We start from the raw sequence: 27,653 nt of genomic DNA on the forward strand, positions 1-27,653 counted from the left end.
CTGTTGTTTAGGAAAGTTCTTTATTTCACAGAATTTCATCCTTTGTTCATACTTAGATTTGGGGAAATCTATCCACTGCTGTCAAAAATGATCTTATCAACATCAAGACAGGAGGTCACTTTTCAGACTCTGCCTTGTAATAACTTAGTATCAGGATTTGCTATGAGTAAATAAAGACTAAACCAGACTTTTGTTATAAAATAAGATGGTAAACTGCAAGTGTCAGTGCTGCATATGAGAGTCAAAGAGAACAGAAAAAGGAACATTCAAAAGGAGCAAGAAGAAAAAATATTGGAGTACATCCCAGAGGAGTATCTAGAGCCATTCATTATAAAACAGTGTATTTGCAGAGGTAACCCTGAAACTGTGCCTGCATTCTGCAAGCAGTCCCAGTACAACTTCATTAAATACATGTATTTAAAGACTCAGAGATAACAACCAGTAACAACAGAAAAGCTTTAAACACACAGATCTCAATGTACCAAGAGTAGTAAAAATGGATACAATTATCTAAGTAACTAAGCAAACTGCATTCTACAAAGAGAAATACAGTGTAGCTTAGAATCATCGGAAAAAAGACAATACCCACAAAACACAAATCACAAAGGCTAAGAAGGAAAAAAAGAGTCTAGAAGAAAATAATAATTTGCTTTAAATGGTTAAAACATTTTTGGTTCTGTTTTTTGAAAGAAATAATTCTAAACTGGCACCTGAAGTAGAAGGAATACCACATTTATACACATCACACAGTAAACAGAAAGAAAACTGCAAGATATTAAAAAATACTTTAAAATCAGTAAACTATTTAATTAACAGGAAGTACAAAGAGGTTTTCTGGCACTGCATTAGAAGGACAGCTTCAATAAAAACATTTCATTACCATGCTGATACCATAAATGACATCCTAGTTGAACTATCAAAATATGAAGTTTGCAGTCTGAAATAGAAGTGCAATAGGAGAGAGACTCAAGTGGGAAGCCCCCTCTAGCCTTCCACCATTCTTTTAAGGATGGCTCCCAGGCCACCCTTTGCCACTTTCAGTGGGGTCAGCTCTTCTTTATTCTCAATGTGAATACTTGCACCATGAGACACCAGCAGCTTTGCCTCCTCCACTCTCTCTTCATCGCAGGCTAAATGACTGCAGTGAGAACAAGAAACCCACAGCCACTGTTAAACTGTCCAAGCTTTTAATGAGCAATAATTACATTATGTCAAAATCACAGTGTGAATACTGGGGGGAGATACATCTGAGAACAACAAATCCACAAGCAGCCAACTACCTAGACAGATTCCAAAGCTTGCTGTCCAGTTCCTCTGCTATCATTATGCAACTCAAGAACACTCTTCCTGCTGATCTCCTTGCAATGTTAAGACAGTTCTTTGGGTTAGGATTTAGCTCTGCAGTCAGCAAAGCTAAAGAGGACATAATCCTTGGTGAGAATGGAAAATGGCAATCTCTGTTAAATTGAAGGTGAGAAGTAAATTATCCAATACTAAAAAAGAATGAGTTACTGCAAATGCTTTTTTCCATTTGGCACAGCATCTTAGGAAGAATGGTGTGCATTCCAGGATCATACTGGAGTTTATGTACAGCTAAAACATACTGCTTGATCTTATTCCCAGCAAAATCTGGATTCCACTGTGGTTTTGACACCAACTTCAAAGTAGCTGTGACCCGTACAGATTCAAATTGATCTCTAATGAGAGGTGAAAAAAAGTTTCTGAAATGAGTTCTTGCTTGGCATGGCAGAGTAGACCAAGCCTACAAGACCAGTTTCGTCTGACTGATGTCACTAGCTCACTTTCTACCCTGTAGCAGCAACCAACATATTCCAGATTAATACAAGAAGTGCTCTACACTCTTTAAGTAGATGCAGTAACACAAATTAAAATTTCGTATTTTGTAACACATTTTTAAATTTTGAAACACAAATTTAAAATTTTAAAATTAATTACTGTATGCATGTCCAGACCACTAGTATGACTAAGTATGACGTTCTGAAATACTTTTTAATTGCACAGGGATGTGAAACAAGAGAGTATTTCGAGGAAACGAAAAATTAAAAAAAAAAAAAAATACATTGAAGTGATGGAACTTCATTTCACAGAGATTATGCTATATTAAGCAAAATAAAAATTAAAAATTACTTACAGAGGAGTATTCCCTTCTGAGTCCCGTATATCCACAGTTGCATTGTGCTGCACAAGGATCTGTACCATTTTTAGGTTTCCTTTGGCTGCTGCTCTGTGTAATGGGGTGGATTCAAAATGATCTGTTGCATCCGGATCTGCTCCATTCTCCAAAAGCATGATTGCAATCTGAGTATGTTGAAAGAGAAAGGAGTGGGGGAGGAGGATGTGGACTTAATACACCTAAATCCTTCTTCCAAGAATACCACCAGCTCCAGTAGCTTAGGTAAACATACCTCCTGCTTATTTTTGGAGGCTGCATAATGCAGGGGTGTGCAGCCATTCTGATTGACAGCATTTACATGAGCACCCTTAGCAATAAGGGCTTTCACAATTTCATCACGGCCTGCTGAAGCAGCAATGTGCAAAGGAGTCCAACCAGCCTACAGAGGCAAGAAGAAGATCCACATTATTCAAACCATGAGTTTCAGGCACAAAAACATGATAATGCATAACCCAGAAAAACCTGAACTACTCACACTGCACATATTCTTACCAGTGTAAAGCTAAACATTATTGGTTTTTGCTAGATGCAAGGCTCATGTCTTCTTACATGCCTGCATTGAGTACCTGCAAAAAGCTGCCAGTTAAATGAGAAAAATCACTTCTGCCATGCAGTTATGCATGGTATCTTTACAGAACACTTTATCCCTGCAGAATTCACACTTGTGCCTTTTTAAGAAGAAACAGCAGTAGTAGAAAAGGGTGTTAAAAAGTTTCTGTATTTTTTTCTATATCCTACTTTCTAAAGTCATGAGGCATTTCCTTCTTTATGGATGACATTTAGATGCTTTGTAATGGATGCAAATATTTCAACACTTCCTCTAGAACAGGAGCAGGCTATCTCCTTTCCAACTGTGAAATCACTGAACCTGCATCTGCCTTATTAATGCCTTCCCCAAAAGAAGAGAAATCTTCAGGGTGCCTCATGATTCAGCACAACATATTTGAGAGATCACACTGAGATAAAGCTAATGTGAAAACCACAAGAACCACCCAAACACCTCTAGTTTTCCAACTTCCTTCATAAGAACAGCTCTCCTAAAGTTCCAGGACAATAAACAGGTCTCAAATCTCGTCCTCACGCCTATTTCCATAAGAAGTATGAAATCCTTCACCCTGCCTTTCTAGCGCACACACAAAGCCTGAACTTGCCCAAGTAACAGATACGGCGCTGGGCGCACCAGCCGGCAGGAGGAGGGGAAGAGGGAGGAAGGGAGCCCCGCAAGGGGCTCCGGGAGCTGCTCCCAGCCGCTGTCAGGGCCCCTCTGCGGATGAAACCATGACAGCAACGGGCCCGGAAGCATCTGCGCACCAGGACCGCCCCGCACAGTGGCCCACGGCTCCCTCAACCGCGCCGGGGCAGGGCCGCGGCACTCACATCATCCTTATCGTTCACAGGCACGCCGAGCCCGAGAAGGAGGTCTGAGACGTCCGTGTGTCCCGCCGAGCAGGCCCAGTGCAGCGCGGTGCGGTGATCCTGCGAGAGGAGAGGCCTGCGAGTGAGCGGGGCAAGGACGGGGAGCGGCTACGGGGAGCGGCTACGGGGAGCGGCTACGGGGAGCGGCTACGGGGAGCGGCTACGGGGAGCGGCTACGGGGAGCGGCTACGGGGAGCGGCTACGGGGAGCGGCTACGGGGAGCGGCTAGCAGAACCCGCCCCCAGGCCGCCCGGGGCCGCAGCCGGCTGACCTGGTCGGCCCGCGTGGCCTGGGCCCTGTCGCGGAGCAGCAGCGTCCGCAGCTCCTCGAGGCGCCCCGCAAACGCCAGGTTACACACGACCAGATCCGACACCGCACCCTCCATGTTGCCCCCGTGCCACCCCGCCCGCGGGGCGGGCCAAGCCCGCGAGCCACCAATCAGAAGGGCGCAGGGGCCCAGTCCACCCAATTGCGCCTGTTCGCTTGCTCCGCTCTCCCCTCGGGCCGCGGGGGCTGCTGGGTTTTGTAGTCCCACGGGGGCACGGTCGGTGAGCTCCCGGCGGGCGGCAGGACTGCAGCTCCCAAGGCGCCCCGCGGCGCTGCCGTGTTGTGCCTGCGTGTCGGGGCAAAGGGGAGGAGGATGGTGACATCGGGAGGATGGAGGCCGGTGAGGGGCTCGGGGCGCGGGCACGGTTGGCGGAGCGGCGCTGAGAGGCCAGGCAGGGGTTCCGGGGATCCAGTAGGGCCGCCGGCGGCGGGAGACGCCCGTGGGCTGAGAGGCGGGTGGGGGCGGCACGGTGCGATCCGCCGTGAGGGGTCGTCTTGCGCTTGGGGTCCCGCGGCCTCTCCTGGGGCCGTGGCTGGGGGGGCTTGGGTGGAGGCAGGGGCGCGAGGGGGTTCGGCTGCCGCGCGGGGCGGCCGGAGCCGGGGGGCCGGAACTGGGTCTGCCAGCCCCGCTCCGGGAGGCGCCGCTGCTCGGTAGGGAGCGCTCTAGGGGAGCGCCGGGAAGGATGCCCTGGGAAGGGAAAAGAAACCCTGGCGGTACCTTCTCAAGTGGTCCGAAGTGTGATACGGCAGCAGGGGCGAGAGAGGTGTCTGCGAAGGGGGCGCAGGTGCCTGCGGTTGGATTTCGGGGGTCGAGACTATCTCAAGTCTTTGGACTCAAAAATAGATAATTTGCTCTCGAAGTCCAGTGAGTGACGATTTTTCTGACGGAGAATGCAGAGCACGGTGCGATTTTTGCTGAGCTGAGCTGACAGCAAAGCTCAAAGTCGTGGTGTTTAATTACTTCCTGTGGGGACTAGGAATATTGGGACTCGGCAGCGTTGGCCCCAGTGCTCCGGCCAGAGGGTGGTGCAGCTCCCTTTTAATGGATGGAATGTATATTTCTTTAAATGGAGTCTTACTTTATATATATACCGGATATATGTGCACTTATTTGAAAAGTAGAATAAATCGTTTGCTTTCATTTTTAAAGTCTGATTTTTTAGCAGTATATTCCTTAAGATTATTATCTAAAATAAATGATTTTACATTAATTCTTACACTTGAAGTGTTGTTTCACTCTTTCAGAAAGCACCATTTTAATGATCTAGAAAATGGTTGGACTGTCTTCTTTTGGTAGTATTAATTATCATTTGTTATTTTTCACTAAATAGATGTGATATTGAATAATAACATCAGTACATCTTTTTTTTTCTGAAGTGTTAAAAATCTCCACTTTTTAAAATCTCCAGATTAAAAATCTCCAATTTTCCAGTTGGGAAAGTAAAGCCCAGTCTTGCTAACACTTTTCACATGCTTCCCATTAAGCATGAGGCCGTAATCACTCTGTTTTGTATTTTTTCTGCTTTTCAGATCAAGCTGTGGTGCCTAATTTTTTTTTCCTTTCCTTATTATCTTGAATCAAATCTCATCCTCGCTGAAGTCATCTTGAACTTCTGTCACTGGCTTCAGTGAGATATAATCAAGGCATTACTCCTGGTGTTCTCTCAGCACTCACTGAGGATCTAAATAAAAACCAAGGCATTGGCTATTTCAGTGTCAGAAGAGCTTTTAAGGGAGAAAATTAAAAGCAGCTGGCAGCACTGCTCAGAAGCCCCAAAGGCTGCAAAGATTTGCTACAACTGGTTTAGTTTGAGAGCTCCAAGTTTTGTATAAGAGAACAAGGGGATAAAATGGAGTTTGAATTTTGTGTATTCCTGTTCAGTTTTATCTAGGTATGAAAACCAGATCACTATTTTGTCAGATTGCTTAGAAGAATTTCCAGAAACTGATGAGCCAGTGTGGATTTTAGGAAGGCAACACCACCTAAACACAGGTATCTTTAGAATTAAAATAACTGTAACATCTGTAGAATATTCATAGGTTTACATGCAGCAACAGCTCCTAATTTCCTTATGCTCCCTAAATGTCTCATGAGGGACATTTATTCTTCATCCGTGAGACACCAGGTGTAAGCAGTGGCATTCCTCTTGTACAGAAATCAGAACCAAAGTCAATGTGCTTCCAACTGTAATTCATGCAATATGATCACACTTGTAGCAAAGGCTGTCAGATGTGAACCTGGTCACTTCACAACATCAGGGCCTCAGAAATAAATATATAAATAACTTTTGGAAAATATTTAGCATTACTAATGTCATTTTCCTGTGAGAGATGCTGTCTGCAGCCTGTTACTTGCAACTAAAATGATATTTCAAATAACAATAATAAGTTAGTCATGACCTAAAAGTCAGAATAATGTGTTTATATAAAAATAAGATTTCAGAAATGAGTTTTTCTCCCAGGAGAGAATACAGCAGCATCCTCCTGTGTTACATATCAAAGGCAGTGGCCACCAATGCAGGCACGGTGTTCAGGACAGCCAAGGGTGTTGCATGCAGCCTTGATCAGCTGGAGAATCCTTTGGAAAAGCCAACCAGTCTGAGCCACAGCTTAGGGAAAATGCAGCAAGATTCTTAAGCATTCTTCAGAGCCTTTGGAGAATTCTGAAAGTGCATGTGTTTAAACAAACAAGAAAAACTACAGAGGTTTAATCCAGTTAAACATTATTAACCTTTCCTTATAATTACTTTCTTTTGGGTTTGGAGGTAATGTATAATTCCATGTTGATCTGCATGTAGAACTTCTTAACCTGCTTTACCAGTTCTTTCCTGAAGACGTAGTTCTCCAGAGTTGTTTTATTCAGGCTGGATATCGTCATTCCAAACACCTTATAAAATTTCATTGGGTAATAATTATTTCATCCTTCATAAGTTAACTAATGAGCAGTCTGCAAGAGCTCTCTGTGTTTGAACTGCTAAAAATGTTTTAAGAGTCTTGTATATAAAAGCTAAAATGAGCCTTCCATGGACTCTATATATTGACTGTACAGGGATAATTTGAATTTTTCAGTTTTAAGTCTGTTTTAATAATTAATTTCCTCTTAAAATTGTTCCAGACAAATCTAAGTTATTGTTGGATATAAGTGGCCGTCTCTGGTTTACGTATAGAAGAAAGTTTTCACCTATTGGTGAGTATTCAGCATTCCAGCTGCCTGGTTATGGGTTAGCAGAATTAGTGATGATGTTTGGGACTAAGAAATTATTTTTCCAGTTCTAGAAAGTTTTGATCATAATTTAACTGTGTATGCAAACTAAAGATTAAAGCTATTAAAATCAGTGTTTGCTTGTTCCTGTATATAATCAGGTCTTCATATATTTATGGGGCAAGCAGTCAAGTGACACCAGCACTGTGGAGAGAAAGGAGCTGGCTCAGTGCCTTTAAACTGTACAACAGTTATTAGAGGTTTGAGAAGTTCTTTCAGAAGTTGGGCTCCCTGTAGAGCCTGTGCTGACTGTAAGCAACTTCGTTCGCAGGAGGCACTGGTCCGTCATCTGATGCAGGCTGGGGATGCATGTTGAGGTGTGGGCAGATGATGCTGGCCCAGGCGCTGATCTGCAGACATTTAGGAAGAGGTGAGTACTGTTGCTGAGGCAACTTCTGTTCTATTTGGAGGCTGTTTAATTTTTGTTGTTGTTGTTATAAATACAAAGGCAGATTTGGGTTAAATAAAAACAATTTATTATAAAACAATTTCTATAAAAAAATAAACAATGAGGAAAAACCACAATAAAACAAACAGCGCAGCGCTGGGTGGACAGGGGTCTATACCCAAAGGTATAGGTGTTCCCAAATCCACGAAGGAGGGTAAACTGTCCGGGGTTTTTATAGGGATTTTTAGCCTTGAGGCCAAATTCCAGGCAGGCACCATTCATCAACAGTCCTTGATTGTCGTATGAATTGATTTCCTGGCGTTGGAGAATAGAGTCGAATGGACGTCCGGACCGAGTCTCCTCATATGTAAAGAAATTCTGAGTGGCTCTTGTGGTTCAGGCCATCCGGATGGGATGGCTGGATCCGGGTTGGAGCCGATGGATATTTCGGCTGGATTTTTCCTTTTGTTTACTTGATGGCTTCCCCCAACGGTAGCCCGCAAGGCGAGGTGTTCAGGTCCGGTGATGAATATCTCGTCGGAGCCTCTCCGTTTTAGCTTGATGTTTCGTGTCCTGTCTATTCTTCCCTGTTGATGGTCACCGAGCCTGTCCTTGTCAGTTTGAGGAGTTTTTTTTTCTGTCAGCTTGATGGGCCGCGTCCTGTCTATTCTTTTTGTTGATGGGCGCCGGCTAAGATCGTTATCCTTTGAGTGGGAATTCGTAGCTAGATCTGGGAAGGGCTTGTGTGTCATACTGTACTTTATATTTTATATCATTATTGTTATATACATTTATTTAGATTTCTACGAATTTTTACAAGTTCATTTCTCACATTGTTTTCTATAAAAGCATAAAACTTAAATTTATTAATGAAACTTTCTGTGATGCTCTGATAAAGTTACTAGTCAACTGTTCTTGTCTGATGGGGCAAAATCATGTCAGCCTTAAGCAGTGAAACAAAAACAGAGGCAGAACAAATAGGGAATCCCACTGTTGTTATTTTATAAATCTTTTTGAAGAATACCCAAGTTGAAGCCAAGGGAAAACTTGACACCATGGGTCTGAGTTCTTCCCCTCTTTGTGTTACATAGCCACCAAAATGCAAGCCCAAGGTGATGGTGTGAGGAGTGATAGACACCACACAAAGTACTTCACAGACCACTCACCCATCATCAGCCTGAATCCAAACCACACAGCAGACCCCAGTAGTGCCTGCTCTTAATCCTGTACTAACAGGATTATATCCCAGGGTCTGTGTGTTACTCTTCTGTCAATTACCTTGCTGTGGTTGTGTCTGTGATCCTTATGGTCTTTTGTAACGGTTTCCATGGCAGCATGATTTGTGGATTTATCACTTGAATAGCTGAATCCACAGAGCAGTAGTGCAAAGATTTAACTGAAAAAGTAGGCAAGCAAATGTATTACCTGAGAAAAACTAGACCTTGAGCTTGCAGTGTGGATCTAAATAGCATCAGCCCTGTATATGTGCTTCTCTGTTAGTAAATGTGATGTAACTACCTTATGTTAGAAGCAGAAGCTCACATGGCAAAGCCATGATTTGGATTTTGCTGTGGGAGGGGGCCAGCATTGTGTTTGGACTTTGCTTTATGAGTCTTATTATCCTACAAATGCTTGCAAATCTAAAAAAGTCCGAACAGAACAGATAGTTTTAAATGGTCTTGGAAGCTTACACAGAGCAATAGCTATCAATTTGCAGCAATGATCACTCAGGATATACTTGAAGTTGGCATTGTTCTTTTAGTTTCTCAATTTTCACACGATAGCATGTGATGATAAAGCTTGATAATAAATGACAAGGTGTGACTTCTAGGATCTCTAAATAACATGTAAATATTAGAGATGGATTGTCTCTTAAGATCTCATTGTATGGCTTTCTGCCATCTAGAAATTTGATCAGTACAATGAAAACATTATTTTTTAATTTGTATAACTTTTTTCCTGAAAGATTGGCAATGGGAAAAACACAAAAAACAACCAGAAGAATATAATAGAATTTTACAGTGCTTTCTGGATAGAAAGGATTGCTGCTATTCCATCCACCAGATGGGTAAGAACACACATCAACTTCCTTTTTTCTACTCAAATTCCTATGGTGTTGAAACTTTCTCATTTGAAATAAGTTAATTCCAAATTTTTAGAAGGTGATTATGAGGACAATGTATATATTTATATATAAATGAAAATGTATGCAAGTGGGTGCAAAGTATAATAATTCAGAAATATTATTCACTAAGACTTAATAAATCTGTACTCTAGAATCTGGCTCTTGAGAAAGTGTACAAGTTTTGGGTAGCAGAGTTGATAGTATTAAAATAGACAGTAAACTGCTGTAATTTGCTAAATAAAGTAATTATGTGCTCTAGAATGTTTGTCAAGATATTAGTAGGCCATGCTATTTGACATAGACTGTGACCAGCCTCTCTGTGGTCTTTTCCTGTGTGTGTTTTCCCTTATAAAAACAGCACAGATGGGTGTTGGAGAGGGGAAGTCCATTGGAGAATGGTTTGGACCAAATACAGTTGCTCAAGTACTGAAGTAAGTCATGGCAGTGGCTCCCTCAATACTGTGCTCCCAGGGCTGCTGGGCTCAGAGATTGCGCAGTGCTGCCTGAGGCTGCTGGAGAAAACCTGGAAGCTCCTCCTAGTGTGGAAGCCACACTAGAGCTGACTTTGCTGAGGGATAGGCAAATGTGCCAAATTTCAGGTGGAGGCTGGACTGCAGGTCCTGGGTGCCATTTTCTGCAGCCCTGGGACAGACACATTCTGGAGAGAGAGAGGAGTTAAAGGATGTCCTGGCCTCCAGCTCCTTTCCCTTACAAATTCTTCGCGAGTCATATACCAGTTTTTCAGGCTCATTTTAGACAACCAACACTGCCTGTGCAGCCTAAGAGCTCCCTTCCCCAGAGTTCTGGATGTCACACAAAGTGAACATTATGCCACCATCCTAACTTTTGTGTGCCAAAATCTTGAGCTGCTCTGGCTTTTAACAGCCTGAAATAGTTCCACTGAGTTTAGTGGAACTTCTTAAGCACAAAGTAATATCAAAAGCTGGCATAGGAATTTTTTTATTCTCTACATGATATCAGGCACCATAGGCAGAATCACACAGCGGAATCTGTTAATTGCAATAAAAAGTAATAAACCATTATGTGGTTGAACTGTTACTATTCCTGCATTTGTCAAAAGGACAAAATAGTTTGCACATGGTATAGTGCGTGTTTTTCCTGGAACCACTCATTATTTTTTTCTAAATAGTGTTAAACACTAAAAGTTATCTTTTTACTACATGGAGACTTAAAAAAAAAAAAAAACCAACAGATTTTTTTCCAAATAAATGACTTTTTCATTCAATAACCATTTAACTGTTGTGTGTTAAAAGCTACCCTCATCGTCCTAGTAAGCTTTTATTAATTATTGCCTTTATGTCTTTTAGGAAGCTTGCTTTATTTGATGAATGGAATTCATTAGCAGTTTATGTATCTATGGACAATACAGTGGTCATTGAAGACATCAGTAAGTGAAACAGGAATTTTTGCAGGACTGTTGTCTCAGCAGATATTAAAGAGTAGCTAATGCTCGTGGCAGATTTGATTGTTTAGACAAGCTACTTCTGGGAGTGTTAGGGTAGTGGTAGATTTGATGTCATTAAAGGTCTTTTCTGGCCTAAATGATTTGATGATTCTGTGATTATTTCCTTGGTGACAGTTTTTGATTTGACTTCACTCTCCTGAATGTATCCAAGTGTGAGCAAAATCTTGGGACCATCCCTGTTCCCAGGGTAAGAAAAGGAATAAAGGAAATGGATACTCAGGTTTGGGGTTTCCAAAAGTAAAGCTTGCACAGAGCAGTGAGGCATTTTTAGTGACCAACTTAACATGTGGATGAGAAGGTGGAGTTTGGTCTGTGCTACCTTAACTCGCACTCCAGCAATGGAATGAAGTTGCAGTATGTAAAAGTACAGAGAATTGCTTGTAATAGAGTTTGCCAGAAATTTACTTTTGTCAGGCAAAAGGGAAATGAGGGGCAGATCCTTCAGAAACATGTGGCCTATTTTCAGTTGTAAGAAGGGTGAGTTTACAAATGGTATTTAGCCACAGACTGGTTCTACTTCAGTCCCTACTTCTGCTTATTTTATGTCCACATTACTGGAAGTGAAGAGTTCCCTGAAGAATTTCTAATGCCTCCTCTCTGCTATATTGTCTCCCAGGCAAAGCTTGACACCATTAAGAGAGTAGTAAATTTAACTTCAGTCTTAAACATTCGTCCCGTCATTTTTCTCATGTCTCACTAATGTGCCATCACATACTCTGGCTGCCAGAATTACTTCTACTAAGTAGTCAGGATTTCCATGCCCTGCTACTTTTGTCTTAGCACAGGAGCTCTATAAAGCTGTCTGGAAAAGTAATTTAATTCATAATTGAGAGGAAGATCTGCTCTGTATTCCTCTATGCATTCACTGATCTCTCTTTTCATTCCTCCAGAGAAGATGTGCCGGTCCCCTGCCCAGAGCAGCAGCGTTGCCCACAGCAGTGCACATATGCACAGAAGTGCTCTTGGCCAAAACAGGAACATAGCAGGATTGTGCCCAGGCTGGAAGCCCCTCTTGCTCATTATCCCTCTCCGGCTAGGGATTAATCACATCAATCCAGTGTATATTGATGCATTTAAAGTAAGGGATTCTTCAGAGACTTGTTTGTGTATGTGAAAAAATTCAGGTATCTGTTATATCAATAAACAAATCAATTTAATTTTTCTCTCTTTGGACTCCTAGGAATGCTTTAAGATGCCACAGTCTTTGGGAGCATTAGGAGGGAAACCCAATAATGCCTATTATTTTATAGGATTTTTAGGTAAGGAAGAAAGAAACTTACTCCAAATATCCATATGATTGAAAAACAAAGGATTTTCTTTGGAAGGGGCAGTAGTAAGTATTTTAAGCATGAGAATGGAGAAGAATAAACTTACCTCACACACTTCTGGAACAGTATGAGACTATCCTTATAGGAACAGAAAAGGAGCAGCAAAGCTTGACATAAAAATATGGAATGATATAAGCAAGAGCAAGACACTAGGAAAAGTTTATAGCATTCAACAAGTGCCAAATGTCACTGTTGCTTAAATACTGAAATTTTCTAATCATTAATACTTTGTAGTGAAGAGTATCTTGTTTTATTCTTTTGCTTCCTGGCTTTCTTAAATTATTTCATAATTTTAATTTTTTTTTCTCAAAGCAGCATGTCTTTCACCTTTTTCTATGTCTTCCTTTACTAATTAATGCAATAGTTAATCCTAGATTCATCCTTTCATATTTCACCCTTGTCTGATCTGTAACTTCTTGGATATTTTGTTCTTTTGCAGAACATGAGCTGTTTTAGTCAGACTTACTCAGTTTCTGGGTGAATGCCTAATAGGATTACAGATTGCATTTGTGGTCATCCTGTACCTTTGATCTGAGGAATATTAGGGATTACTACAGTTGAGATATTTAAAAACTCTACTGGACTTCATGTAGATAATGGAAAGTATGTGACAAAGGTAGAGAAAACATCCAAAAATCTACCCTAAAAGATAACAGTGGAAAATTATACTAAATGCCCTGTGGGATACTGTTGTGCTGGGCTTTCCAGTTCTCTTAAAGACTCCCTAGCTAGAGTTGAGATACAGACTATGCTGATAATCCAATCTATGTTTTACAAGTCTGGATGGAATAAGTGTTTATTACTGCTTTATACTTGTTATCACTATATAGATTTTACACCCCCAGGCAATGAGCTGATCTACTTGGATCCTCACACCACTCAGAGTTTTGTAGATTCAGAAGAAAATGGGACAGTTGATGATGAGAGCTTCCACTGCCAGCAAGCCCCACACAGAATGAAGATCATGAATTTGGACCCTTCAGTAGCTTTAGTAGGTGTTAGAAAATAATAAATGGGTGTACTTAATTCAAAGCAATACTTCTGTGTATTTTTAAGGGCAGCAACATGTTTCCTTGATTACAGTGATGATCACAGGGCACTTTTCTGCAATCTGAAATTCAACACATAGTTGTTTACGTATTAACTGCATAGGATCCATTAATTTTATTTCTAGCAGGGTATCAACTGTTTGTATCCTGAGGAGCCAATTAAGTTTCTTTCCTGAGCAACATCAACATTTTCCAAGTAGTTTGTAAGTCAAAGCAAGGAAATTAATCAGGTTTCCTTATTTTATTCCATCACTATCATCTGTGCTTTGGTTGCTCTCGAGAAGATACTTACCTGAGCTTGTTTTATTTAATCTACAAATCTTCAAGTGGAATTGTAGGAGTCATCCCATATAGGTCACAAGAATACTGTAGTAGTTGAAGAAATTCAGTCTGATCTCATGCCAGTGTCTTTGGTTGGGTTATGGGATATTGTCACTTGAGATATAACCCATACATAGATACCATCTTTGCATCTTTAAGCATCTTTGCTTATTGACATATTGTATTTAATATTACTATGTGTATTCTTTCCTTAGGGCTTCTTTTGCAAAGAAGAATGTGATTTTGATAACTGGTGTAGTCTTGTACAAAAGGTAATACTACTATCTTTCTTTTGCTTTGTATGAAATCATGGATACTGTTCTTTTTTCGGTTAATGGAAATTCTCTGCCTGCAAATTAAATGATCCCCAGTGAAGGTGGCACTAATCATCAGGGAGAGCTGACACTGCTGATCAAGCCTGTTCAGCATTTTGCAACCCTGAGCCCTGGGACTAGGAGAACAAGTACATACATCACCTTTCTGAGTTTGTCTTCTGTTAGCAGTATTGTGTTAGTGGCTCATACCTAAGTTGTTTACTGAGAAACACAGCAAGCAGTTGGAATATAAAGCAACAGGAATGTGAATATGAAGTACCACCAACCAAAAGCATTTATTTAGAAAAAGGCTACAGAAAGCAGTTTGCAAATAACTGAAGTAGAAGATATGATGTAGCTCATCTGATAGCGGTGAAATTTTGCTTCAATAATAACTTGTTCTTCTATCTTCCAAAATCTGTTGGATTTTTTTGAGTAGATAGATCTGTCTTTTGTTCCCATTGATTAATAGAAAACTTGAACACAGAGAGGTTCAAGCAAGTAATTTACTTTTAAAAGGCAGAAGTATGCTCTTGGTATCTGTTTACTCCATGTAAACAAAATTATAGATGGATGGATATCAAAGCTCATTATAATGCACTGATAACTTCTAGGAGAGTTTAAGTGATCCATCTTCCAGGTGTGTTTTCAAGTAGGACAATACTAGAGATGTGTGAAGCAGTGATTCATGTGGCAGGTGAATGGCACCTGAAATAATGGGAATTTACAGCCTTTGTTCTTTGATAGATATACAGTATTAAAAATGTTTTTAATTAAGCAGGCAGTTTTTTGATTTGTATTCTGTCCTCAGGAGATTCTAAACCAACAGAGCCTACAGATGTTTGAGCTGGTCCAGAAGCACCCACCACACTGGCCTCCTTTCATACCTCCTACCAAGCCAGAAGTGACAACCACAGGAGCAGGTGTGGTACCACTGAAAGTGTTGCTGGGCAGCAGAGTGGGCTCCTCAGCCAACAGGAGAACCATCACAGGTGGAATAACAGGGCTTTTCTGAGGATCAAGCAATCATTGCATGATTAAGAAGCTTACTCTTACAGAGTATCAGTTATCCAAACAAGCCATGTCAAATTTACAAGTGCTAGCACAGTATATTTTTAAATCTTAAAAAATCTTTCAAAGGCAGCATTTCAGAAGGGAGGTAGGTGGGAGGGGGGTGTTGAGGGGTTTTTTTAGTAAACAAAATCAGGCATGTCTTTACATTCTAAATGGTTTGATTTATTTTTCAGAACTGATTGAATCTACTGACAAGCTATTTGAATTGGAAGAAGAATTTGAAATCCTGAGTGTATGAAGGAAACTGTGGTGACCCTTCTGAGTATTGAACATATTGCTAATATTACTTCATTGGCTTAAATTACACAGCCGTTAGCCCAAAAGTGCCTGAAATCATGGATAACAGAGCACAAACACCTGGTATCATCCAAAACTCCAACAGGGACAGTACCTTCTGTCAAAGAGCTTCCCCAGATGGAAAGGCAGTGAAAGATTTTATTATAAGACCCTGAAAGGGAACCTCTTTTTAATGTGTGTCTTTCTTGAAGACAAATGGACCTCTGAGATTAAGGCACAAGTAAGTCTGTCATCGGGCTGTATATTTGGGGAAAGGGGTAACACAGAAATGGGTATTTCTTGCTCTCATATAATGCAGTAGTTTAGTTCTTAAAGCAAAACAGTCTTCAGTTAAGGAGAATGTTTACTTCTGTTCCTATTGGTGGGCTGCATCATAGAAAAAATACATTGTCTTATTTAAAAGATCAACTTGATCAGGAGAAAATTGTTTCCTTGTTAAATATTTTAACATGTATTTGAGCAACCACACTTTATGACAAAAATGTTTCTGTGAAAGGAACTATGACTAACGTATCCGTTTGCAATAGCCTTCCTTTCCTGTTTCTGGGAGACCTCAAGAGGAGCCGGATCCTCAAATAGTTGATACAGATCACAACCACTGTTGTAGTTATGATATATTTCACCTTGACCTTAAAGTTCAATCGTTTTAACTTAGGCTGACTTTTATTTTGGAGCTAAGGTGAGTCAATTGTACCTTATTTATTTTAAAAAAGATTTACATAAGTATCTCTGTCACTGCACTTTATCTGTGCATCTAATAAATTTCTTAAGCTTTTCATAGGTTGTATGCTGCTATATTTTGTTACTTTGTTTGTGTGAACAAAATATAATCCAGGTTATTTTAAAACTTAATATATAGGCATATGCAAATTACTTAATTTTGGATTTTGACTTGTTGCCTTTTGAAACCTGTTTTGGTAAAAGTGCCTTAATTCTCCAGGTTTATCCAGAAGAGCCAGTGCAGTTTTGTTTCTTAGGAAGAGTATCTCTGTAGCAGCTATAAGAAAATCAGCTCAGAATAAAGGCAAAAATCTTCTAATTCCTTCTACAGTTCCTTTTTCCTATCAGACAGTCCCTATTCTGATCATTTTGTCATGAGAGTGTAATGGACATGAAACTCACATCTTCAGTAATAAATGACCACATAGAGAAATCCTGAATGCTGTCTCCTCTCACTTGCACTTCTGGATCAGGGCAGTGTGATTTTCACGAAAATAGTCATGACCAGGGCACACTTCATCTTATTTGCCTTCAACGTTTATTAGCCATGGTTTGGAAACTATACACGTAGGAAAAATACCATTTTCTCCCCCTCTCCATAGATTAGCTGCACAGGTTTATGTTTTTTTAAACAAAGTATTTCTTCTTCATTAATACATGAAGATACCATGCTTATGACATCAGTTGCAGCCCTCTCCTCCCCACAGAAAAAAAATTAAAATGAGCCCTTGCTCTGAAATACTCAGTCTTGGGCAGTACCTGCTAAAAAAAATAATTAAAAGACCCTCAGTGGAGTACCATGTGCTTATTCCCCAAGCCACCCTTAGCCTCTTCAGAGAAGCCTAAGCCTTGCAGAGCTCTTGTAGGATTCTGGGTAGGGGTGAACAGATGGATGGAAATGGGGCTGACGGCAGAACAGCTGGTGATTGGAATTCTTGCTCCGTGCACCTGACAAGAAGTGGCTGGTGGAACTGGATGGAAGCTTGGACAGGGGCATCAGTGGAGCCACTTACTTCAAGAGAAGCAACTCTCTAAAGACAGTGGTGCTTAAAATGCATAAAGCTCTGATTCTGGGGAATAAATTAATTGGGTTTGCATGTGTCATGTTCAAAAATAAAGCCAAGTCCCTGCAGATAAAAGACCTGACCAACATGTCCCTGTAGCACCACAGGAACCCAGTGGCTGAAAATTTCATTGTACTTCGTCAGTTATCTGCATGATTTTTCAGAAGTCTCGAGCTTTGCTCTGTGCACACAAGTGTTTTAAAGTGGCATGTGCATAACCCAGGATGTAAATGCAACATGCTCTGTCTGTACCAGGACAGCTAGGAAGTAGACTGGATATTCTGCAGGAAAGGACTGCTGCTCAGGAGTGTGAAAATGCCTTAAAGATATTTGCAAAATAATCCAAAGCAGTTGCTGATCTTTCACAATTAGGAATAAGCGAGATGAAAGGCTACATTGTTCCTCACAACTTCCCTGTTCATCTCTAGTGTGGTTCAATTCCAGAACTTGGAGAGCTCTGATCACCATGTGTGAAGATAATAATGTGTTATGCAAGTAATACTTTCATATTTATTGATTATTATCTGCTTAAAATAATATCTCAGTTGTGCATTCATAATAATTTTCCAAATAATTTTATCATAAAGATTTTTAAGCCAAGGCAACAGTGTATTTGCAAGGCACTCATTTGAAATGTCCTGGAATGTCAATAGGCAAGAATTTCACACACTTGACTCCAGAGAGGTTAATGGTAACTTTAGGCCTACTGAATGAATTCATTAAAGGTATAAGCATACCTTTGTCCTGGGTTTCCCTTAAAATATACCAGGAAAATCCAGTTAGTGGCACTTCTTTTTAATTACACCCTGAAGGAAAATTAACAGTGCATACAGTAGAGATACAATTTTTTTAAACTAACAGCAATAAAGCCCAGAGGAAGCAGTATACAACACATGGTGACTGTAGGAGTAAAAAATGTACATCCCATAACTGCTTACTCCTGTATCTGCATAAGCTTGCATGCCATCTAGTAAAGGCTCTACTTTTCACACACACACAGCTTGAATAATTACAAAATAAGTGTGCCAAAGCTGCCTCAGAAAGGAAATTTAAGTTCATAGTAATAAAAATGTTGGCTAATAAAGTATGGCTGCATATCACCTGCGTATCATTAGCTGCAAAAAGATAAGCACAGACCTTGAAGCCAAGAGACCTGGCATATATTTCAATAGAAAGCAATGAAAAATGGTAGAGGTGTTCTGGATTTATCTTCACATGAAAAATTGCTTTTTCCCTTGGTGTAGCTCTTTAAGGTCAGCTGTGGATATCAGTCTGGATTAAAACTGATTACCTGTCACTGGAGAAAATGTTCCATCTGTGTAATAAGCAAAGCAAAACATTCATTTTTCAATTTTTCTAAGAAAATCCATTATCAACCATTAGTGCATAGTGTTTCCAGTCACCCAGCATATACTGATAAATTTTAACTAGTTCTGTGTTTCACAGGAGAATGAGTCTCCACTCCCTCACACTAGACCAAATACTGTTTGCAAAGACACTACTTAAGCACAGCTTTGGCAAAGTTTCTGGGTGAGGACTGGATGTGCCTCAGACAGAGGAGTGGTACAAGGTATGAGCTGTTATCCAGTCTGAGTAAGAACTCACTGAGACTTTCTGAGGTAGCCATAAGGGAGGGGAAAAAAACATTGAAGTAAAAACATAGCACCAGGTTTCATTAAAAAAATGGCTTCAGAACACTGGTCTTTCCCTCTTCTGTGCACAATCTCCTAGACTTGAAAGTTGATTTTTGTAGAGCTCTGACTGATTCACCCATCAAGCACACACAAAACAGGTTTGTGAATTTACCCTTATCCAGTCATTCATGTCTAATCTGGGGTAACAAAGACTGTTCCCATAACTGCATTTCTGTTACTACAAGTTCTTCATGCACACCTGGCAGCGGCTGACGCGAGTCCGAAGCTGCCCCGCTTTCAGAGTCTCTGAGGGAGGAGCACTGACAAACTGCTGCTCCTGCTCCACTGTTGTCAGCCAGAAGCTGTATTTGTTGGCGAAGTAATGGCATGTTCCCCGAGCACCATTGCACTCAATAAATGGAGTAGCTCGGAAATCCTCCAGGCAGGAACCGGGTGAGACAAGGGACTGGCCTCCACCTTCTGCCCCTGCCGCAGTGTGCTGAAATAAAGATAGCAAGTTGAGTGAGTTCAAAGGAAGAGGAGATAAAACAGAGGTTCTGGTCTCCTGGTTTCATTGCTAAAAGGAGTGAAAAAGGCAATCAAAATTAAACCCTGGCTATGTATATCTGTCTCTTGAGTCAGAGCTAGAAGGCAAAAAGCAAAGGAACATACTTAGGCTGAATATGCAGGCAGGCCTAGAATAATGGAAAACCAGCTTTCCACTTGAAAGTTGGGAAAATTTGGAAACAATAATGCTGACATCATGTTTTTCTAACAATCTTACACTAATTAGCTTCTAGGAGAGGGCAATAGAAACCTTTTTTCACTGAGAAAGAGGATTAAGTCAATACTGTAGCTTAATTACTGTTCCCACATTTAAAGGATTGAAGAACAACTGTGGCAATATTGTAATAAATGGAATTGATTTGTGCTAACTAAATTGTAACTATTTGGAAAGTTATTATTAGAAGCAATCAAGAGAATCGGTGTTACAAGGCAGATGTACCCCTTTACAGATTTTACATGTTAAAATTAAGGTACAGGATGTAGTTTTGAGATAAGCGATGTCCCAAGATGAAATAGACCTTGAGATGGACAAAGTTGGAACGATTTTAGGCATAGGGTCTAAAAATCATTAAATGTAAGACTAATTAGTAGACTTACATAACACAATGCTTAGTACGCACACACAAACCTGTAAGGTTATCCAGAGGACAAGGATGAGTATAAGCCTTCGTCCAAAGACATCCAAAAGAAGACTGAAGACCCCCTAACAACAAGTGAGGCTTGCGCCATGAAGAATAGTGACGTAAAGTCAAAAAAACTTGAAATAGGAGGAAACTTATGGGAAACATTAATGAATATGTATAAGCATACAGTATGTAAGTTTAGCTTGAAGTGCTTTGTTTTGTATGTGAGGCAGGGTGGGAAGCTCTCTCTACCCTGGTCCATTTTGTACGTGAGGTAGGGTGTGAAGCCCTCTCCGTACCCTGGTCAGTTTTGCTTATGCTTTAATCATACTGAATTACTGGTAAATTACGTATATAAATTGTATTTTTTTATTAAATTGTATTCTTTTACTAAACTGTATTATTTTATATGCTATACAATTTACTATATATATATATAATAATTTACTATATATATATAATATACAATTTTAAATGCTATACAATTTACTAAATTGTATTCATTTTTAATTAAACTGCTGTTAACTCAAAAAACCTAGTTGTCAAAATTCTAATTTCATTTATAACAATATGGAACTTAGGCAGCAGTGTTACCAGCAAAACTGATCAGGGCAGGTGCTAAACAGAGCACACACAGAGCTATAGCAACTCAGCTGATGAAGAAATGGACTGAGGCAAGAAGAGACAGGGTTCCAGGTTCCTGTAAGTAACTCACAGAACACAGTCTCAGTAACCTTATTAGAGAGGAGAAATCAAGATGTTTAAAGCTGCCTCTGCACTAGCAGTAGTGTCCTTACCATAAGGAAGGAATATCCTATCCACAGGCTGCGCCAGCCCTGGGGACACTGTGGGATGGTGATGTCCTGGCTGTGCACAGCCACAGCCTGCGAAGGTGCTTCACACACAGAGCACCGGCTGATGTACTGTGGGATCTGAACGCTGTATACAGGCATCATGGGGATGGGAGCAGTGGTGGAGAGCCAGTAGGACTTGTCGTTTCGGCTGGCATAATAGCACACTTCATTTATGTTGCAGTAAATAAAAGGCATGGTGCTGAAGCGAGGCAAACATGAGCCAGCAAAACCTGGAAAAATTGGAGAAGTGGTCATACCAAGTATCTGCCAAATACTCCAAGTCATACATACCAACATTTAGTGGTGAGGATGGCATGAGTGACACTGCTCCCAGTGCAGATCTGGCCAAGCCAACTGTCGCCACCTCCACTACAGCCCGCACCTAGTGGCTTTTTAAATGTAATTTTGGCCTGTGTTGTTCATTCTTGAAAGAATTCTGTCAACTCACCAAGATCCTGGTTATGTGACTTCTCCTGTCCCTCCACATACAGTAAGCTGTAGCCATCCCAGAGCTTATTCATTCCCATGGGACACGGGGGGATCTGAGCTGATTGACTGTGCTTCACTAGAGTGTATCCAATGCCCACACTCCTACCAGGCATTCCTGGCAAACCATGGGAACCTGGCTTCCCAGCAGCACCTAGGAGACAGAAGAATTGCTATTGCTAGTGCTCAGTGTGGACATCAGCTGGCTCTATACCCCACTTGGCATTACTTATGTCAGTCTTGTACAATGAAGAGTCCAAGGTAAATGGTTGCTACATGAATTAACTTAACAGCTCCAAAACTGTTAGGCAGCACGACCCACCCATTCTCTTCCTCTTTTAGTTTTCTCTCTTTGCCCAACAACTCCGGTGCCAGTGTGTTAGGTATATCTCACAGTATAGTAGTTCTGAGGATCTCAAAGCACCAACCAAAACCTAATTCGTTCATTTTTGCTATAGCACTCTTCTTGATGATATTTCTCTTCTTTCTCACTGTGCCTTTCCTCTACTCCAGAGGGACACTACTGTGTCCAAGCCTCATAGCTGTGGTTACTGTGAATGCTACATCACTCTTCTAGATCTTCAGGATGATTCCCACAACCACAAAACATGAAAACCAAAAAGTATTTAGAATTGCACCTACAAAAACACCAGCAGTGACATCAACAAGGACATGTGACAGAACTTTCCTCACTGAACATTAAATTTCTTTCATTGCAGGTCCAAAACACAACACCACAGCCATCCTCTGATTTTCCTCAGGTAACTGGGTAATGGGGAGGGTCTCTGCAGAAGCTGTAAGCAAACACAATTTTACCATTTGCTTCTTTTTGATCTGTACTCCCCAAATCATAAAATTACCTTCAAATCCCTGTGGTCCTGGGGCACCCGAAAGTCCTGGATCCCCAGCTATGCCAGGAATCCCAGGTAAGCCATCACGTCCTTTCAAGCCAGATCTTCCTGGCAAACCTTTTGGGCCTGAAATAAAATACAATTATTAGTATCATAATTTCTTCATACTATTGGCTTGACTCCTGCAATCACATTCCAGAAGGGAAATAAGATGTCAGCAGCCATGCCAAGGGCTCACTCTTCAGCAGCTGTGGTTATAAAACAGCCACCTCCTAAAGAGGCTCCACCTGATCTGTTTGTCTATAAAAGGATTAGAGGTGCAGCTGAATATCAGAAGTGGTTACAAATGACGCATTATATTTGTATTCATTTGATGGAATTCTTTCCTTAATTAAAAAACCCTGTAAACATTCCTAATACACTTGATAAAATAGTGTTTCTCTTCCAGAAGAACAGCATTTTGGTGATCTGAGTGTACTTTTTACCTGGTTTTCCAGCCAGGCCATGGAATCCAGGATCTCCATCAAAGCCAGGAACACCATCAATTCCTGGCAGACCAGGTAATCCTGCAGGGGCTGTGAGTTCTTCTGGCTGTGGGGTTATTCCTGGAGCCCCTGGTCTGCCAGGGAGACCTGCACATGGGGCGAAGGATGTGTAAGTACCCCACAAAAACCACACAGATTTGATGCTAATCCTGACACAAAGGAGAAAAATGTGACGTTAAGACCAACTTTGTGTATCAGCACTGAGTATCTTGTAAAAAGTATGTCAAGCTCCTTCTAACTGATTTCAATCTCTGTGGGAATTCCAAGCACAGAAAGTTCTCAAAATCTTGTGTGTGCAGACTCAAATATAAACATTAACAAGGGGTTAGGCCTGAAGAATTGAAAAAGCTTTCAGATTCAAAACCATAAGTAAGAATGTGGGCTTGTAGTTTAGACAGAAAAGACATTAAGCTAGGTTTTATGGTTTTAAAGTTAAGATACAGGAGTAGTTATAAAGGTAATAAGTTTAAGGTATAACAAGTAGTCTTGTGTGTCATTATATGACTGGTTAAGAATGTCCGCACTGCAGCAAAGAATTATAAAACAAAATAATTAATTATTGGTGTGAAAGTAGAACATTCTTTTGTGGTAGAAGTTTATTGGCTATTTAACCTTGTGACCTGTGGTCTTGTGACCACTGACCACGACCATCTAGTGAACATGGTGAAGATGCTCTCACGACTTCATGAGACTGTAGAAAAAGATTAATAAATCATGCTTTAGAATGTCCTTAAGTGGTCCTGTCTCTCTCACAAAATCCTGATAAGTCTCTAAGAAATCAAGAGTCTCCCAAATAAGCCCATTAAGAGAGCTCTGAAGTCATCCCCAGCCCAAACCAGGTGCAATAAATAACAACTTTTTAAATCCTCCAGCACCCACCTCGATGGCCCATTTCACCTTTCAGCCCAGCATAACCAGGATCCCCCGGAGGCCCATCTTTACCTGGCATCCCCATTAGGCCAGGCTCACCTCTTGCACCTGCAAAGACACACAGCTAAGACTGGGTCTCAGCACTAATTCTGATCCACAGCTGCAGCTCTCAACAGCACTGGGGCTCCAACACAGAGGGGACCACAACCCTCAAGGCAGACTGTGCCAAATTTCACATCCACAATGGCTGCAGAGCCTCAAGACAAGAAGTTCCACTGCTTCCTAACTGTACTTTATTGAAAGTACTCTTCCCCTTCCTTGAGTAACTCTTGGAGAGTACACATCTTTACTATTTGAAATTCATCTCTATGCACAGCACATAGAGGGATGGGATCTGCCAGCCTACAAAGACAGCAGACAGTTGTTCATGTGGCAGTGGTTCTCCATCCTGCCCTGGCTTTTGAGCTGTGTGGTATCTCTCAAACCTTGCTCTTGGAGTCCCTGTGTGCAGCTGCCCTTTGGCCTCCTTTGGTACAGACTAAAGAGAGATCAACATGCTCCCTGTCTTAGCCCAGAACAACATCTCCGAACTCCTACAATCCTCTTGTGGAGACCTAAATCCACCACACTCATGCCTCTGAGCATACAGGACAGGTAGGATGAAATAGCAACTCCAGTCCTTGCCTAAAGAGCACAACTGGGTTAACTGTGGTCAACAAGCACAGCAACATTGCAGGTGGATACCATCTACTCAGAGAAATAACAAAGACAAGATGAAAAAAATAATTAGAGATACATTGAAAAACAGCTGGAGCTGGCCCCACTTTACTGCTTTTGGAGTCAGAAGGTAAAATCTGCAGGAGCCAAAAGGAAAGCTTGAGACATCAAATTCAGCTATTACACCTGAGTGAGGAGGCCACACTAACCACCCAACAGCCATTCCTACTGTCAAGATGACATCTGTCAAAACACTACCAGATCCTTTCAAGGCGAGATTACCTTTGAATCCAGATGCTCCAGGGAGTCCAATTGGACCAGTGGGTCCCAAATCACCCTTAATGCCTCGCAAGCCAAGAACACCAGGGAAACCTGGAGTGCCTGTGTCACCTTGATCAGAAGCTGGGCCAGGGGGTCCCCGTGGTCCTGGAGGGCCTGGAAAACCTAGATACGATAGAGTTAATTGGCAAAATCTATTCCTGGGGCAAAGCAACTGCTGGGGCTATCCCCAGCATTTCTTTCTGTCTGGGGAAAGACTGGAGTCTCAGCCTGTCCAACAAGGCTGTGAGGTACTGAATGGGTACCAGTGCCATCATGACAAAGTTTCCAAACTGCACACACCTGAACTCCCATGAGTGCCTGGAACACCAGCATCTCCAGGTCTCCCATGTATATCAGACAGAAGAGAAATTCCAGGTGTTCCTGGCAGGCCGGGCAGTCCCATAGGACCAGGGGGACCTAGAATAAGAAACACAAAGTGAGGGACAACCAAAGGTCTTCACGGATTTTCACAGACACTGACAGAAGTAGTGGCTGGGGAGCATTTATATTGAAAAGAACTAAGACATCTCACTACAGGAGGGGAAACAATACATATTGTGCTGTTCAGGAGAGAGAAAGATACTTTCAGAAATGTGCAACTGTTTCTCAAAATATGGAGCAACATCACAGATTTCACATTTACCTGTCAAGTTTCTAACCACCTTTGAGGCTTCAGGAATTGTCTTTGGTAGTTCTGCTGACTATGCAACCCACTAACCTCAGCTGCAATACATCCTGCTATCAGAACATCAGTATCTACCCATGTCTCCTGATGAGCCTTTTGGTCCAGGGAATCCTGCAGCTCCTCTTCCCAAGCCTGGAGAGCCTTCTTCACCCTTTGTACCTGGGAGACCTGCAGGTCCTTTCAATCCAGTTTCACTCAGACCTAATTAAACATGGTTAACAAAGATAAGAGAGCCTATTCAAATTGCCTAATAGCAGTCTTATTATTAAACAAAATGAGTGGTGATTTAAAAACTAGCCATTTACTACTGTCTCTGCTGTTTTCTGTAAAGCACCTGGAATTGGTGATTTGGTGCCTCACATACTACTCTGGTTGTGCAGAGTGAATTTAAACAGTATGTGAGATGCTGAGAAAAGCATATGACTGTTCTGGTCCCCCCACAAGCACTTGCAAAAGAATAGAAACATAGCAGTCCTGTGACAGGATCTGCTGCCAGCCTATATGCGGTGTCTCTCACGAGGACACACCAGACTCAAGCCGTTGGTGTTTAAATAACCTTTTGGGGTTCGTGCTGCAACACAGGGAGGGAGTTGAGTTTGCACAGACTGCTGCAGAATGCACACAGGCACAAGTGGGGCAGGACAGAGGCTCCCAGGAAAAGCTGCAGGGAGATGTTCAGCATGCCACTCTGGGAAGAGTATACACTAAAAGCAGCTCTCAGGAAAATTGTGGAGGATTTATATGCTGCAAATCATTGCCTTCTGATAATGTTTTAATCAAAGAAAACATATTGTTTGAGTTGTAAATGTGAAGTCTGTCCATTTTCATGCATAAAACAGCTGCCACAAATTATAGGTGCTATTTTACAACATAACTATAACTAAACAAGTCTTTTTGGTAAGATCTTTCTTTACTTCTTTACTTAAGTAAAACCTTGTTTTCAACACAGAACTTCATTCCATTTCATATGATTCAAAATATGAAAAAGTTCAGCAAAAGCTCCCTAAAAGCAGAATCTGGAAACAAATCAAAGAAATTAGCTTCTGATTTTATTGATGCCTTTCTTGAGCTCCATATAATGGAGGGCTCTGGAATCAGTACAGAAACATTTCATTGCTAAGTCCGATGCAAAGCATTTGGTGCTGTCCTGATCGAATCAAATATCCATTAGAAAGAGTTTTATGATTTCATTCCATTAATTTTCCAGAAATGACACAGTCCTTCAGGAATTCAAGGAGAACCATCACCAGAAAAGCCTCTTCAACTCCATAGGCTACATCCTGTTCTTACTGGCATTGAAGAAGAATTAGTTCATGCACATTCAGTATCTTGAGGTTTTCCTTCAGGTCATAATTAAAACCAGAACTGGGTGAAATAGGGGAATTTTATGGGAAACTGTTCTCATGGTGGAGCAGTTACATATTTCCCTAGCTGTGATGCTTCTACTACACGTTTCCTTTACCTGGTGTTCCAGGGGACCCTTTTGTGCCTGGCAAGCCATTCAGACCATTTAAACCTGGAAATCCATGAAAGCCTGAGGAGACATTGGGAACATATAAGTGAGCAAATAGGCAAACAATCTAGTTAGGTGGAAATGCATAAACTGATTCATAGAGAATACAACACATGAGAAACCTGACAGTAGCACAGTATGTAAAGCTGTAAAGTCTTCCTTCACACAAGTGCCCTTCATGGAAACTCTTCCCACTGCTCTCTCCAGTGTTACCTTTCATGAACACCGATTAGTAATTCAAACCAAGTGAGAGCCTCTCCCTTTCCAACCATTCCTCTGCTTATTCCTAGCAGCTGGTGCCTGCACAACGTTGCCAAGAGGAAGCTCTTTCCCACACACAGCTGGCCCATCATACACTGCCTGCCAGAGACTTGGCCAAAACACTGCTTTTCTGACCCAGCTTCTCCTTCCACGTGCAGATTGCACATATACCTTTAGGTCCTGCTGTTCCAAGAGCTCCAGGGAATCCAACAGATCCTGGCTGTCCTGGGGGTCCTGGTGGGCCAGGGGCCCCTCTCAGCCCAGCATTTCCAGGGATTCCTAAAAGCAAGCAGAAAAATATTCCTGTATTACACATCATATCCAGGCTGAAATGGCTCACAGCTCCATCTTGCAGCTTCTG

At 41.4% G+C, this 27,653-nt stretch overlaps 3 protein-coding genes across 7 annotated transcripts in view; 1 reads left to right on the forward strand and 2 right to left on the reverse strand.

The window, feature by feature from the left end:
- Position 1: 1 nt before the first annotated feature.
- On the reverse strand, positions 2–4,037 carry PSMD10 (proteasome 26S subunit, non-ATPase 10). The gene is made up of 5 exons (XM_005530018.3): positions 3,882–4,037; positions 3,572–3,670; positions 2,427–2,573; positions 2,153–2,319; positions 2–1,138 (listed from the first exon to the last, which is right to left on the reverse strand). The coding sequence occupies exons 1-5, from the start codon at positions 3,993–3,995 to the stop codon at positions 985–987; spliced, it is 681 nt and encodes a 226-aa protein (XP_005530075.1). The 5' UTR covers positions 3,996–4,037; the 3' UTR covers positions 2–984.
- A 134-nt stretch (positions 4,038–4,171) lies between these two features.
- Positions 4,172–16,359, forward strand: ATG4A (autophagy related 4A cysteine peptidase). 3 transcript variants are annotated; one of them, XM_005530019.3, is made up of 13 exons: positions 4,172–4,277; positions 5,820–5,930; positions 7,053–7,124; positions 7,471–7,569; positions 9,554–9,655; positions 10,071–10,143; positions 11,041–11,120; positions 12,089–12,276; positions 12,379–12,457; positions 13,372–13,517; positions 14,112–14,168; positions 15,022–15,133; positions 15,458–16,359. In XM_005530019.3, the coding sequence occupies exons 1-13, from the start codon at positions 4,268–4,270 to the stop codon at positions 15,520–15,522; spliced, it is 1,194 nt and encodes a 397-aa protein (XP_005530076.2). In that variant the 5' UTR covers positions 4,172–4,267; the 3' UTR covers positions 15,523–16,359. The 3 variants fall into 3 exon arrangements, with proteins under 3 accessions (XP_005530076.2, XP_014114250.2, XP_087919005.1); XM_088062879.1 differs by lacking the exon at positions 4,172–4,277 and adding an exon at positions 4,820–4,840; XM_014258775.2 differs by lacking the exon at positions 5,820–5,930 and having other exon boundaries at positions 4,219–4,277.
- Positions 16,360–16,822: 463 nt separating this feature from the next.
- COL4A6 (collagen type IV alpha 6 chain) overlaps positions 16,823–27,653 on the reverse strand; it is a 141,324-nt gene continuing 130,493 nt past the window's right edge. For 2 of the 3 annotated variants that reach the window (XM_088062867.1, XM_088062865.1), the window contains 11 exons: positions 27,464–27,571; positions 26,981–27,052; positions 25,594–25,719; positions 25,134–25,250; positions 24,795–24,956; positions 23,805–23,903; positions 22,866–23,012; positions 22,390–22,506; positions 21,492–21,683; positions 20,987–21,273; positions 16,823–19,498 (listed from right to left, as the gene is read on the reverse strand). In XM_088062867.1, coding sequence (XP_087918993.1) covers positions 19,238–19,498; positions 20,987–21,273; positions 21,492–21,683; positions 22,390–22,506; positions 22,866–23,012; positions 23,805–23,903; positions 24,795–24,956; positions 25,134–25,250; positions 25,594–25,719; positions 26,981–27,052; positions 27,464–27,571 — 1,688 coding nt within the window. In that variant the 3' untranslated portion in view covers positions 16,823–19,237. The remainder of the gene's footprint in view (positions 19,499–20,986; positions 21,274–21,491; positions 21,684–22,389; positions 22,507–22,865; positions 23,013–23,804; positions 23,904–24,794; positions 24,957–25,133; positions 25,251–25,593; positions 25,720–26,980; positions 27,053–27,463; positions 27,572–27,653) is intronic. The other variant, XM_088062868.1, reaches the window with a different exon arrangement.

This window comes from Pseudopodoces humilis, chromosome 15 (genome assembly GCF_049639895.1).
Source record: "Pseudopodoces humilis isolate 2021_Gansu_Grassland_sample_001 chromosome 15, ASM4963989v1, whole genome shotgun sequence".
NCBI classification, from domain to species: domain Eukaryota; kingdom Metazoa; phylum Chordata; class Aves; order Passeriformes; family Paridae; genus Pseudopodoces; species Pseudopodoces humilis.